Source organism: Zootoca vivipara, chromosome 2, assembly GCF_963506605.1.
Source record: "Zootoca vivipara chromosome 2, rZooViv1.1, whole genome shotgun sequence".
NCBI lineage: Eukaryota > Metazoa > Chordata > Lepidosauria > Squamata > Lacertidae > Zootoca > Zootoca vivipara.
The window spans coordinates 94080410-94093521 of record NC_083277.1 but is presented as its reverse complement, the minus strand read 5'-3'; the positions used below and the strand labels follow the sequence as shown (position 1 = coordinate 94093521).

Sequence of the window (13112 nt, the reverse complement as noted above, 5' to 3'; positions counted from 1 at the left end):
CTTTTAATTTATTCCCATGTACCTGGGAATAAAGCTGCATTGAAAGTTTTCGTTGCAAAGGCATCCATTTATGGTGCTCATGGCAGTATCCTTAGCATATAAAGGTAAAGGTAAAGGGACCCCTGACCATTAGGTCCAGTCGTGACCGACTCTGGGGTTGTGGCGCTCATCTTGCGTTATTGGCCGAGGGAGCCGGCGTACAGCTTCCAGGTCATGTGGCCAGCATGACAAAGCCGCTTCTGGCGAACCAGAGCAGCACACGGAAACGCCATTTACCTTCCCACTGTAGCGGTACCTATTTATCTAATTGCACTTTTGACCTGCTTTCGACCTGCTAGGTTGACGGGAGCTCACCCTGTCGCGGGGATTTGAACCGCTGACCTTCTGATCAGCAAGCCCTAGGCTCTGTGGTTTAACCCACAGCGCCAACTGTGCCCCTTCCTTAGCATATATATGTGAATATATTCCAAACACTTGTTTAATTGCTCTTGGCTTTCTTTGCTTATTGTGTAGGGCATGTTATAATTTTGATAATAATCACAGGGTAGGATGTTAAGGAATTTCACAGAACTGATCCAGATGATCTCCGAGATCTGCAGCTCTGTGATTCAAAACTATACTGAGTGGAGGGCCTCTACTCTATGGGCAATTTCACCAGTCATGCTCCTTCTGAGCAGAGTATTGGAAAGGAAAAATAAAGCACTGTGGAAAATGTTTCTACTACCCACTGCTCTGGGGGGGGGAGAGGTTTTGCTGGGAAAGCTGCAAGAAGTGGTTTTGCAGAATCTGTTCTAGACAGGAAGCAAATGAGAATAAAGTCCAGGGCACAAGATAATCAGGACCATGTTCAGGAAAAAAACAGACAGGAGAAGGGCTCTGAGCAGGCAGCAGCTCAGGTAAAGTTTCACAGTGAGACTTGACGGCAAGGCAAGGCAGAAATCCCAGGGTAGACAAGCAGGTGCAAAGAAGCCATGCTCTGCACACGGTAGTCAAATTGCTCTAAGATCTAAGTGTTGACTAATCTGCCAGCACCCTCTTTCTGCTTCCTTTTGCAGGGAGCCTCAGCTAGACAATCAAAATTAGTTTGGAATGGATGTACTAGATGTACTTACCTGGAGTGCTCTGGTTTTAATAGCTATTACAGCATTAAATGGGATGAGTAAGACCATCACAGCAACTCCTGCCAGCACAGATGCCCCTAAAGCCTTCAAAACAATGCAAAACACAACAGTCACTATTCTATTCTCTTCCAATTAATATTAAAAGCTGGAATTTATTACATTTATACCCTCCTAGAAGCTCAAAGTTCCACACATGATCCTCCTCTCATTTTACCTGCACATGAGCTGTATGAGGTCATTTAAACTAAGAGAAGATGACTGGTCCAGTGTTACACAGGGAGCTATGCGTCCCCAGTTCTAGTCCAGCACTCTAACCACTATAGCACAGAAAGGTTCACAGGGCTAAAGTTGCCTAAATAGATTTTCAACATGAAGTGCAAGAACCTAGAGAAGCTCTGCAAAATCTCTATAGAACTTCTCTTTTTATCTGTACCAAGCAGTCACATATGCGTACCTGGAAGCTAAGGAAGGAATGGAGGACAGGGGAACAGAAAGGATGGGATTCAACAAAGTTTTACTCAGAACAGACCCACTGAAATTAATGAAGATGACCAAGTTTGCTCTGCTAATTTCAGTAGGTCTACTCTGAGTAAAACCTAATTGACTATGAATCCAAAATCTTTGGGTATTTATTTATAACCAGCACAGGCACTGCTAAAAAATGGCTCCTTGGATGCTGTATACTGGCACTCTACGTAGAAGCAAGCTGGTAAAAAATGGTGCCATAACCTGCTTCGCAAATGCACCAGCTTATGTCAGGCACATAAGCTTATGTCAGAGACAAAAGCAAACAAAAAATGAACCTGAAAAGCTGGTTTTTTATGCTTATCATTAGAGATCTCTCTTATTGAGCTAAGAGGGAACTGAGGACTGCAATGTTCTACAGCAGCTTTGCAAATAAAAACTGAGATAAATAAAAACCATCCCCTAAACTCACCTCTAGGATCCTTCTCCCATTATACTCCTGCTATGGCTCTTTAAATCTAAGGATATTGCAGCTCACCTGAGCTCTGCATACTCAGTTATTCATCTGTTCAGACAGAACATTCTAAAGACAAGGGCTTGGAATTCTGCTGGGAGAAACAGGTTGACTGCAATATGACTTTCCACGATCCCTTCCCCCCTTCAAGCTGAGTCAGCCTTAAGCTTAATGGCTGCACATTGTGCCAAATCAGAAAGAAAAAACATAAGTGACTCTGTACCTGCCAGAGAAAGGATAAAGCTAGGCATATCTGGAGTGGCGCAGACCACAACATATTTAGGAAGGTAGTCAGATCCATGACTCTCTGGGCATCCACTGACATCAGGTTGACAATTTCTCCAACAGTGGAAGAGCGCTTTGCTGAGTTGGTGATGACTAAAGACTGGAGAGACAATGAGAGAAACTCCCTTATTTAGGCATATTTTCTCATTTTGTAACATTTCGATCCCGTACTTCCCCCATGCCGAGAATCAGGTTTGTGGCTTAGAGATGCTGATAGATCCTGGTCTGTCATTGGAGGCTTCCATGCCTTGAAATACCTCCCATTTGCTTCAGTTGGTGTTTATCTGAATACTATTCTGGGCAGATTGCCTGGCCACAGCTATCCATGCTCTGGGAACAGCCAGACTGGACTACTGCAATGCATCAGTCCTGGGGCTACCTCTAAAGACTATTCAGAAACTTCAGTTACCCCAGATTACAGCATCATGACTCACCAGCTTGGACTGGCTGGTGGGAACATATTTCCCTAGCTTTGTGGCAACTTCACTGGTTCCTGGTGTATTTCCAAGCTCCCACCAGAAAACCTTCCATATTTTAAAAAAAACTCTTTTATTTTTCAGAACAGAAAGAACATCCTCTCTGTCACTCCCCAAGAGTACTATATTCCATGCAGTAGAAGCACATATTCAATATAAACCATTCCTCTTATCAAACAAAAACTGTATTTCCAAAGATCCCCATGGGATGCCTGTATCCTTGTTGCGTTTTGGCAGCATACAGGTGAATTCTGACTTCTTATTACTTCTTTGTTCCTGCAATTTGTTAGTTACTTTTTCCATGAGCATCAAGTCCCCGAGTTCTATAAACCATGGCTCTTGTATTTAAAGACCTCCCAAACTTTGCTATAGAATGTCTTGCAGCCCTCATGAGGTCTCCTTGGGTAAGATCCTGTGCCTCTCCCTCACAAACAGATAACAAAGTATTATTATTTTTTTGGATCTAAGGCAATAATTTGGTTAGCAATCAGCTGTGTCTTGCTAAGGACTTTTTAGTCCAAAAGGAATAAACAATTGGGAAAGATCACCATATGCAAACCTTCCATATTAAGAATTTTTAATTGAAACAAAGCTCTTCAGGAAATGTATACAGTATTAAGGATCAGTTCATGTTACCACCACCATTATATAGAAGCTACTTTAACAACACCATCTTATGAATGTCCACTAGCAAGTAAGACTTACTATGTCCAATGGATCTTACTGCCTTGTAAGTGAGCTTGGGTCTGGCAGTCTAAGTCCCTCCCTGTGGCAGCTGTTCTGCATAGTGGCTCATCATGTAAGATTTTCCACATTTTTCCACAAAACAAAGATATGTCAAAGCTTGGTACCCACTGGGGGGGGGGCGTGTGTGCTTCCATTATGCATTGTATTGTTATATTAGACATTATTAACCATTATATTAGCCATTAATAACTAAAGATATAAAATTGTTCCAACCACTACTACACTCATTTGATTATGCAAATATAAGCAAACTCAAATGCAGTCTTTTTTTATATATATATCCTGTTTATACAAATGACTTGGGGAACTTGCAAAACAGAGGAATAATCAAAATAGTTTGGTATGAAGGAGAAGTATTTGTGAGGATTTCACAAGCAGCTGTAGCTGGGGTACCAGGAATGCAAACACATGATGCACAGATAGAGCTAAATGTGCACAGTATGTAATACACCAAGCATCAAATCCACTTTTTACATGTGTGCAATGGTTAGTATTGCCAGTTGAAGAACTATTCTTTCAAGAATGATTTTCAACTGCCACGAATTCATTTAGCTTTTACACAACCGCTTTTAAGCAAATCTGATTAATAAAAAAAGCATGGCAGTATGGCACATCTATCGGGCTCGTACCATAAAAACTCAGCATGATGCATCTGGTGTTGAGCAGGTAGCAAAATGTGTTTCCTATATATTGCACAAAAGCAGGCCTGTGTTGGGCAATTTGGGTTACATTAAAAAATAACTTAAAACTGTGGCGAACATGGTTAGGGTGGTCCTAATTATCCAATTACAAACACCAAAAGAATATGGGTTTATATTCATTCTACTTGCTAAAATAATATTGGGGAGTCCTTCACAAGCACACCAATTTATACAAAATCCTACATATCCGTGTGGATCTTTTCCATCCAGCTGGCACCATGCCGGAAAGAAAGGAATTAATGGGTGGGAAAGACCCACACATTAAGCCTCACTCCACATGCCTCTGGTAATCTCACATGCAAAGACTGCAGCCACATCTGAGCTTGCTTCCACATGGCTGAATGTGTGCATCTGAAGGGAGCCCAAGTCTTTGAAGGAGATGTCAAGTGGCCGGGGGGGGGGATAGTTGAATAGTTGCAGGATTGTTCTTGAGATGTCAGCCACCCAAGCACTGGTTGATGAGAGCCAACTGAGAAAAAGGGCAGGATTAAGTAATGATGCCAGAATTATGGAAATGCAGATAAAAGGACAGTTCTGGACTGGGGGGCGGGTCAAAGCTGGGCTGAGAGCTAGATTAAAAATCCTTAATTCTTTAAGATTTAAAGTTGCAAGTGGCAACAGAAGCATTTATGAATATACTGCAAATGCCAGAACACTGAGAAGAAACATGGAATGTGTATAGGGCTGCCAGACTCAATAGAGGACAGGACTTCTGTGCCTTTAATTGCCCTGCTCTCTTTTGACTCTGGAAACCTTAAAGAGAAACCAACAGACCCTTTGCTTGGAAATTAAACAAAGGGTCTGCTGGTTTCTCTTTAAGGTTTCCAGACTCAAAAGAGAGCAGGGCAATTAAAGGCACAGAAGTTCTGTCCTCTATTGAGTCTGGCAACCCTAAATGTGTATATGCAGGATTAGAGACAGTTGACAGTTCGGGGCTTATGCATTTGAATCCTCCCTCTCTTTTGCTCCTCATATTCAGTGCATTGCCAAGTCTTATTGGCTCCTCCTTTTTACAACATTACAAAAATATGGTGCTTTCTTTCTGCCCCCTCAAGCAAAATCTCTTTGTTCATATTCACTGCCTGGGCTTGCAAAAACATTAGCCTGCTTCTACCTTTCTGTAGATCATCCCGATGATGCCCGTTCTCAGTCTCATCCCAGTAACAAAGCAGTACTGGAAATGCTGGTGAAGGATTATCGTCTGCAGCACGGCACAGGAAAACATCAAAGCTGCAATCAGATACCCCCACCATAAGGGAGCGCTTTTATTCTTAATGAAGCCAATTAACAGACTGTTTAAGGAGAAGACGAAACAAATAGACAACAAGGGGAAGAAACAAAGATATTAGTGGGGCAGAGCACAACACACTACTTATTCTTACCCACAGCAGCACCAATAATTCAAACCATTCTTCTGGGCACATGCCTAGAAGGCATAAGACCACCTCAAACATCTTAATTGTTTTATCCCCTTCATTTTTCTACAGCAATCCAATTTAAAAAACCTAAAATTAAAAATATTGTGGAAAATTGCAGGCACCTGTATGTTGATTGGTGTTGTGTGTTGGTCAAATGGCATACCTGGATTTCACTGTGCCAGCCTAGTGTGTAGAGGGGCTGAAAAGCTGAAGCAAGTTACAGCTACATAGTACAGTCATACACCTCGGTTTGAGTATTTAAAGTTTAAGTACTCCGCGGACCCGTCTGGAACGGATTAATCCACTTTCCATTACTTTCAATGGGAAAGTTCACTTCAGGTTAAGTACGGACTTCCGGAACCAGTTACACTCATACCTCGGGTTAAGTACACTTCAGGTTGAGTACTCCACGGACCCGTCTGGAACGGATTAATCCACTTTCCTTTATTTTCAATGGGAAAGTTCACTTCAGGTTAAGTACACTTCAGGTTAAGTACAGACTTCCGGAACCAATTGTGTTTGTAAACCGAGGTACCACTGTACATGCAAGGCACGGTAAAAAAGGGCCAGCTGTATCGTGAGGCAAAATGAAGCAACTGCCTCGGGTGGTGATGGGGAATTTGTGCCTCCTCACAAAGCTCTCTGCTAGTCTGCCACAAAGATAGTCTAGCCACTTTCCTGTCTTCTATACTGTATTCTAGCATCATCCCCTGCCCTCTTCTTTTGCACAGCCACTACCTGGAAAAGCGGAGGATTAAACCTGGGACCGTCTACATGCAAAGCATATTTCACTGAGCTACAGCCCTTCCCTATCATGAAGACAGATGCAGATCCTGCCTCAGGCAGCACAATGTCTTGTGCCGGCCCTGACTGGAAAGCATGCACACATGTAATCTTTGCATCTGCCAATCAAACACACATAGATGAACTTTTGTGTGTTGCAGTTCAAAATGGGATTCTTTCCCATGCAGACATGCAAGTGTGAACTGGAAAGAAATATGGTGCAAAGAGGAGATACTACACCATTTAGTCATGTTAGCGATATGTCTAAATGAAAGCCTCCCTTGTTCCCCAGTCAGTGTTCTTATGCAAAACTAGTAACACATGGAAACCCATTATGTATTCCCTCATTGACAGCCTTTCCCTATCAGACTGCCATGCTCCCCTGAGATTCCCCGCATCTGCTATGCAGATAGGCAAGGACTCAGCACAGGATAAAATAGGTGTCCTGCGACATGCAGAGACTGGAGTGCAGTAAATGGGAAAACCCCAAAAGCTTACAGAAAGCATTAAACACCCTGTGGCGCCTTAAAACTATTACCGGTACCTTTTCTCTAGCTATTCACTAATGCAAGGTTTCCCAAAGTAGGGTTTCCAGTTACGTTTGGACTACAATTTCCATCATCCTTGACCACTGGTTCTGCTAGCTAGGGATGATGGGAGTCGTAGTTCAAAAAAACAGCTGGAAACCCAAGTTTTGGAAACACTGTGCTAATGGATCACGTGAAATGAACTTGAATGAGAGCGTGGAACTCACCCGAGCAACTTGGGGTTGACGAAAGACAACAGATCTTGCATTAATTTAAAGAAGGAGCCAATTAAGAAGTATGGGCCAAAGGTCCTGAGTAAGGCTTTGAGAAAAGATGGTTCTTTTTGCTTTGTGTTGCTACTTATCAGGATTTCTGTTTCCTCAAGGCCATCACCAACATGGTTCTCTATTTGGTTCGAGCTTTTTTTATAGGATATATCTTTTTTCCTAGGGAAACGAAAGAGATTGTTAAAGTCAGCTGAAAAAGTGGAGGGTTTGTTAGGAATGTTGACTCTCTTAAATAATAGCAGCCTTTGGGCCTCAAATGTGGCATTGCTTCAGTGAGAACTGCTAAGATATGTTTGTAGGATATGGGCCCCACATTTTAGTAGCCAAGAGCAGGGAGCAGTTTCCCCCATGAAAATAAAAGGGACCTCAGTTTAAAGTACTGTCTGTGCTAAAATAGGTACTTTATTTAATAACTATATAAAAGCTGCATATTTAGAGTGACATAAGGCAGCACATTTGGAACCTGATTCGCAAATTAGCCGTATGAGATATTACTACTGCAGTCCCTCTGCTTGGTGTATTCAGGCACAGAAATTTCCACATCAACCTATCAGATCAACTGATTTGAGTGAAGACTGGCCAGTTCATGTAGGAATGATTCAAGATTAAATTAGTTTAGTTTTACTTAAATAAAAAGCTGTAGTCTAAAGCTTTGGCTCAGGCAAATACAAGCTTCAGCATCTGATAATTTCCCTTTCCTATTCAGCAAAATAATGATGATGATGATGACATACTTGCTTAGGAAAGCAGCCACATTTCAAACATCCACATTTTTTGGTTTTATGGTCTTTCAAGAAATAAAACTAATGGGTGATAGCTTTACTCAGAAGAGACCAACTGAAATCAATGCACACGAGTAATTTAGGTCCATTGGTTTCAATAGGTCTCCTCTGAGCTTAACTAATGTTGGATAACACCCACTAAATTATTTTGTTTAGTATACAGCTATGGATTTGCCATGCATCTTCCAGTATTTTTACCCCGATTATTTTATGTCTAACAGCCTCTTACTTTACAACAGTTTTGACTATCCTTTCACCGATTTTGCGCCCAACAAAACCGATATTCCAGCGACATTTCAAGACAAAGGCACAAATTAATGGAAGCCAGGTATTTGCCCAAACACATGAAAGCTCAAAGTGTGGACCGGGGAAGGGGGTGCATGCGCCAGTCCCACACCACACACCTCTCAGTCCCTGCCCTTCCTCCTGTTGAATAGGGAAAGGCCCACAGAGACTTCTGTTCATGTTCACTTGAACGCAAATTGAACCCCTTCATGTGATTGGTGAAACTTATAAAGCAGAATCTCCCTCATCACATGGAAGCTCTGGGATCACCCAACTCACTATAGCTTAGCTTAACTCACGACAAAACATCAACAGCGACCTGATCTTCTCCACCCCCTGGTATGCTCACATAAAGAAAGAGATGGTGTAGGGGTGATTTCAAACAAATGATCCACTATGTACACAGCATGCATTCTGAGGTGGAAGGGACTGTACGGTGTGTCTTATCAGGTATGTATGCAATGGCTCATGAGCCATACACAGCTGAGTGATTCAGCTTACTAGTTATCTCTCTTGATAAGATAAAACCTCAGACACACTGCTATTTACAGAGAGAGAGAGCATTTATCCTCAGTTGTTTTTATTTTATTAATGTTCTGCCTTCTGCTTTACATACAGGCGAGTTTAAGAACATGTCACATAATGAAGGCATTTGTCCCTGTGGGATCAGAGAGACAAAACCTGTGGGTCATTTTAATCTATATATGACAATTTGTATAATAAGCCCAGAAAGAAGCTGATTCTTCGTTTACCTGGAAGACCCACTGAAATTAGGCTATCTCTTGTTTAAATGATTCCTCTTCTTACATTACTGAAAATGCAGCTAAATTCTTCCTATCTAAAATATAAGTTAAGAGCCGGATGGTAAAGCAGGAACTCCCTTTTGGCTCCTCTGTGAATATCAGCATTTTTATTATAGTTGTCCTGTTTGCATTCCCTTTTATTGGCCTGTGACCATAACAGATAAATCATCACTCTGCTAAGAAATGTTTGTAGTATGTGACCTAGTTTAGATTGAAAACATAAAGTAGCTTTCTGCATTTTAACACTAGCAGCCTCATACCAGGCGTGGCTCAGAATTTCTAAGAAACAAAATCAGCACAGTTTTGAAATCAATGGTTAAAATCAGTGCAGTTTTGAGATCAATGTTTGAAATCAGTGCAGTTTTGAAAGGTTCAGTTGTCCATCTTCATTGTATCCAAGCACAGACAAAAGCTGCACCTTGATCTCAGGAACCACATGCAAAAATGCAAAAAAATATGATATCTTAAGAGGTGTCCAGTTCACAGTGAACAAACCACTTTCCAAAATATAGAGGATGAATCAGAGAGGGCAAGAGTTACAATTTCAACTGAAATCCAAAGAATGATACGGAAGCATGACAAGGCATACACACATGTAAATGAGAGTACAGAACTCCTATGCAGTGTGCCAGATGGTTAGTATGGAATTAGGTATCACTGAGAGATGCTCAACTAACATGCTTCCATCTGTACCATCTGTTTCTTCTTGGTTCAATAGCAGGTGGCTACACTAAAATAACTTTTTTTGGCTCCTAGGAGCAGACCAGATCATTGAAAGTTTCTGATGGAAAATGGTGTGTACACTGACAATTCCTGCTCTTTCTCTCTCTCTTTTGCATTGCTCTTTATTATATGTATGTCCAGTTCTTATGCATTTAGCTTAAGTAATTCAATTCTCTTTTTAATGCATTAGACGGACAATTCTAATGCAAACCCTAACCCTCTCCAAAAAGCCACATGAACACAGCGGTGGGTATTCCACAACCATTCCATGCAAGTATGGGTTTGTTCTGAGAATCTCAGCTTTCTAAAGGAATCCCACACAACCCTGACCCAGTGAGATATGTCTTATGAGAAAGAGACATGGAACACCTTGTGGGGAACAGCAGCACAACTGAGGAGCTGGAAGAACCCACATTAGTCCAAAGGCAGCCTGATAACCCCTCTGACCGCATCTCAAGCCCCATCTTCATCCCCTGTTCTTCACCTTCACCACCTGGGTCTCAAGAGCAAAGGCAGCAGCAGATACAATGGGAAACCTGGAGTTGGCACAGGAATGAACAATGGTCCACTCCATAAAAGGGATATCCTGCTGTAAACAATCACCCAGCAGAGGAAGAGAGGAAGCTGGCAACAAGGATATTGACCTGTTTTTAGGAGGAAATTTAATTATTGTTTGATTTTAGACTAAAGTTATATATCTGATGTTAGCTGCCCTGAGCCCGACTTTGGCCAGGGAGGGCGGGATATAAATAAAAGTTGTTGTTGTTGTTGTTGTTGTTGTTGTTGTTGTTGTTGTTGTTGTTGTTGTTGTTATCAATCATCATCATCATCATCATCATCATCATCATCATCATCATCACCACCCCTTCCAGTTCTCTAATCTCTTGCTTGGGTCAACAGCTGCCTACTGTCCAGCTCATTTGCTCAACTCCAGCTCCCACACAAGGTCCTGGGGGCCTGGACAGGGTTTCTCCCCCCCCCCCAGGTTCTAGTCTTTATTATTATTAAGATAATAATGAAAGTGTGATAGAAAATGCAGGTAAAATGTGACACTAGAATGGGGGTTGATTACTCGTTGTTCTGAGATAGAGTTCCAGTGCTTTGAGGTTCCTTGCATCATCCTTTGATTAGCAAAAGCACAACAAATTATGCAAAATAAGCAAACATATGCACATTAGCTTAACATATGCACATTAGCTTAACTATGCATTTTGCACAATCATCATCATTTATGTAGGCTGCAAAATTCTCTTTTTTTTGGCACATTACGATGGCACACAATTTTGGTGGTTTTCTAAACACAGTTAAAAAGCAAGAGTTTATGCACAATAAGAGTGACTTATTAAGGCAAAGCCAACTTACTGTTGCACTTCTTGATTTTGCTTATCCCATTCTTTCTGCAGCTTCTGTACTATCACTTCAGATTTATCCTCCGCATTCAGAGACCATAAATCTTTATCTTCAAGAGGCTTCTTATATCCCTGGACTGCCATACTGTATTGTTAAAACAAACAAACAAAAGACGTTGGTAATCAGTTTGGACACACAAGTCAACTTTCTGAAAAGAGTACTGCAGTATTACGCTTAATGTGCAAAGGCCTCTACAGACAGTGCATGTGCGCACACACATTTAATTTCTCCCTCCTCTACACTAGGCATCCAGGACAACTTACCCGGCTACTGGATGGCAGAGGCTGTTGTACATTTCCCTGCCCCACATCACATGCTGCTATCAGTGGGGTGGGGATGGGGGACATGCACAATGCTGTGGATACAGGTAAATTGTTCTGGAAGTAACAGGTGGGAAATGAATACATATTTGCCGTTTGCAGCAATGGCCATGTGTTTAACATAAAATGTATTTCTGGTCTGACTGCAAGTACAAAGGGGTGATCAAAGATGAGTAAGGCCAAGTTTTTCTACTAAGGGGTGAGCTCTGCTTCCCATTAACTCTCCAATGTTCACCTCAGTAATGACACACATATAGCCTCTGGAAGCACCGACATCCTGCCATCCTCTACAATCCTTCAAGCAGGAAGTCCACTTTGTTTTTCTGTCTCCCTCCCTCAACCCTCATCCACACCAACACCTTGCTTGTATTTTTGCTCAACACCCTTTAAAAGTGCTCTGAGAAGCAGAGGAGGTGGCACTGTGGCTGTCATAAGGCATAACTAATCAGCACTCTGCACAGCCCTGCACAGGAGGGATTTGCTTCATGATTGACACAAACACTGGCCAGACAGTGCTGTGCTTTGGTTTTCTGATGGAAACCAAAATACAAGGTTTTCTCTGAGTTCGATCTGGGAGTAAAGATGGTAAGTGCACAAGATGAGGTTAGCACATTTTCAAAGGGGTTTCACCATGCAAATATTGTACACCTGGTACCAGAACTTCAACTCCATCACACGTTTTAGCACTTCCTTGATGCCTTCAATATTATCCCACCATAAATGTCTGCTGTGCTTTGTCGTCACCTTGGGCACCCTCAAAATCTTGTCTAATCTTTGGCATAATACATTACTAAAGTATTGGCAAACAAGAGGTTCTGTTGGCAACTCTGTTCACATACTTTCATTTATTACAGTGAGGATATCCACAAACATAAGGGATAAACCTTGACAGTAGCCAACCTTAAATGCATGGGGTTTTTTTTTCTGTCTCCCCGCTCCTGCTTTTCCCACATGGCAACAAGATTACTACAGTACTGACGTCAATGTAACTGCTGCTGTCAGGGGTGTTAAATAGCTCTCTGCTGACCTCTTGCCCTCCTGCAGAAACTCAACTGAATTTGGGAACTGACTACAAATGCTACAAGTTCACCCATCTCTCTTTAAGTAGAAAAACTAGGACAAAATGATTTAAATCTTGGTAGGAAAGTGGCATTTTAAGTTGACATCAAACAGCTATCCAACCTCTGCAAACAGAATTGCTAACGCTCGGAAGTCTCCAGATATTAACTATTTTCCTAGAGGCCTTAGTTTTCCATCCATGCATTTGCCATTTGTAGCAAAGGAGGCAGCTGAGCCTCCTGTTGCTAGGTGCAAAGTCTTTTATTCAGTTTCTAAGTGGGAATCTCTATGGGACGATGTGGCGCAATGAATAGGCTGCTAGGTTCAGAACTAGGGAGAATTCAATTTGGTCTGCCTTTTTAAAAGTGAGCCAACCTAATATGCATCTCCTGAATTAATATGCAGA

General features: G+C 41.8%; 1 protein-coding gene across 1 annotated transcript in view; it reads right to left on the bottom strand.

Moving 5' to 3' along the window:
- The window catches only part of ABCC3 (ATP binding cassette subfamily C member 3), a 72392-nt gene that overhangs the window by 34030 nt on the left and 25250 nt on the right, over nucleotides 1–13112 (bottom strand). Inside the window, exons 7-11 of the mRNA XM_035104353.2 lie at nucleotides 11280–11411; nucleotides 7265–7483; nucleotides 5424–5601; nucleotides 2324–2485; nucleotides 1113–1205 (exon numbers count right to left, since the gene is read on the bottom strand). Of these exons, the coding sequence (XP_034960244.2) occupies nucleotides 1113–1205; nucleotides 2324–2485; nucleotides 5424–5601; nucleotides 7265–7483; nucleotides 11280–11411 (784 nt within the window). The remainder of the gene's footprint in view (nucleotides 1–1112; nucleotides 1206–2323; nucleotides 2486–5423; nucleotides 5602–7264; nucleotides 7484–11279; nucleotides 11412–13112) is intronic.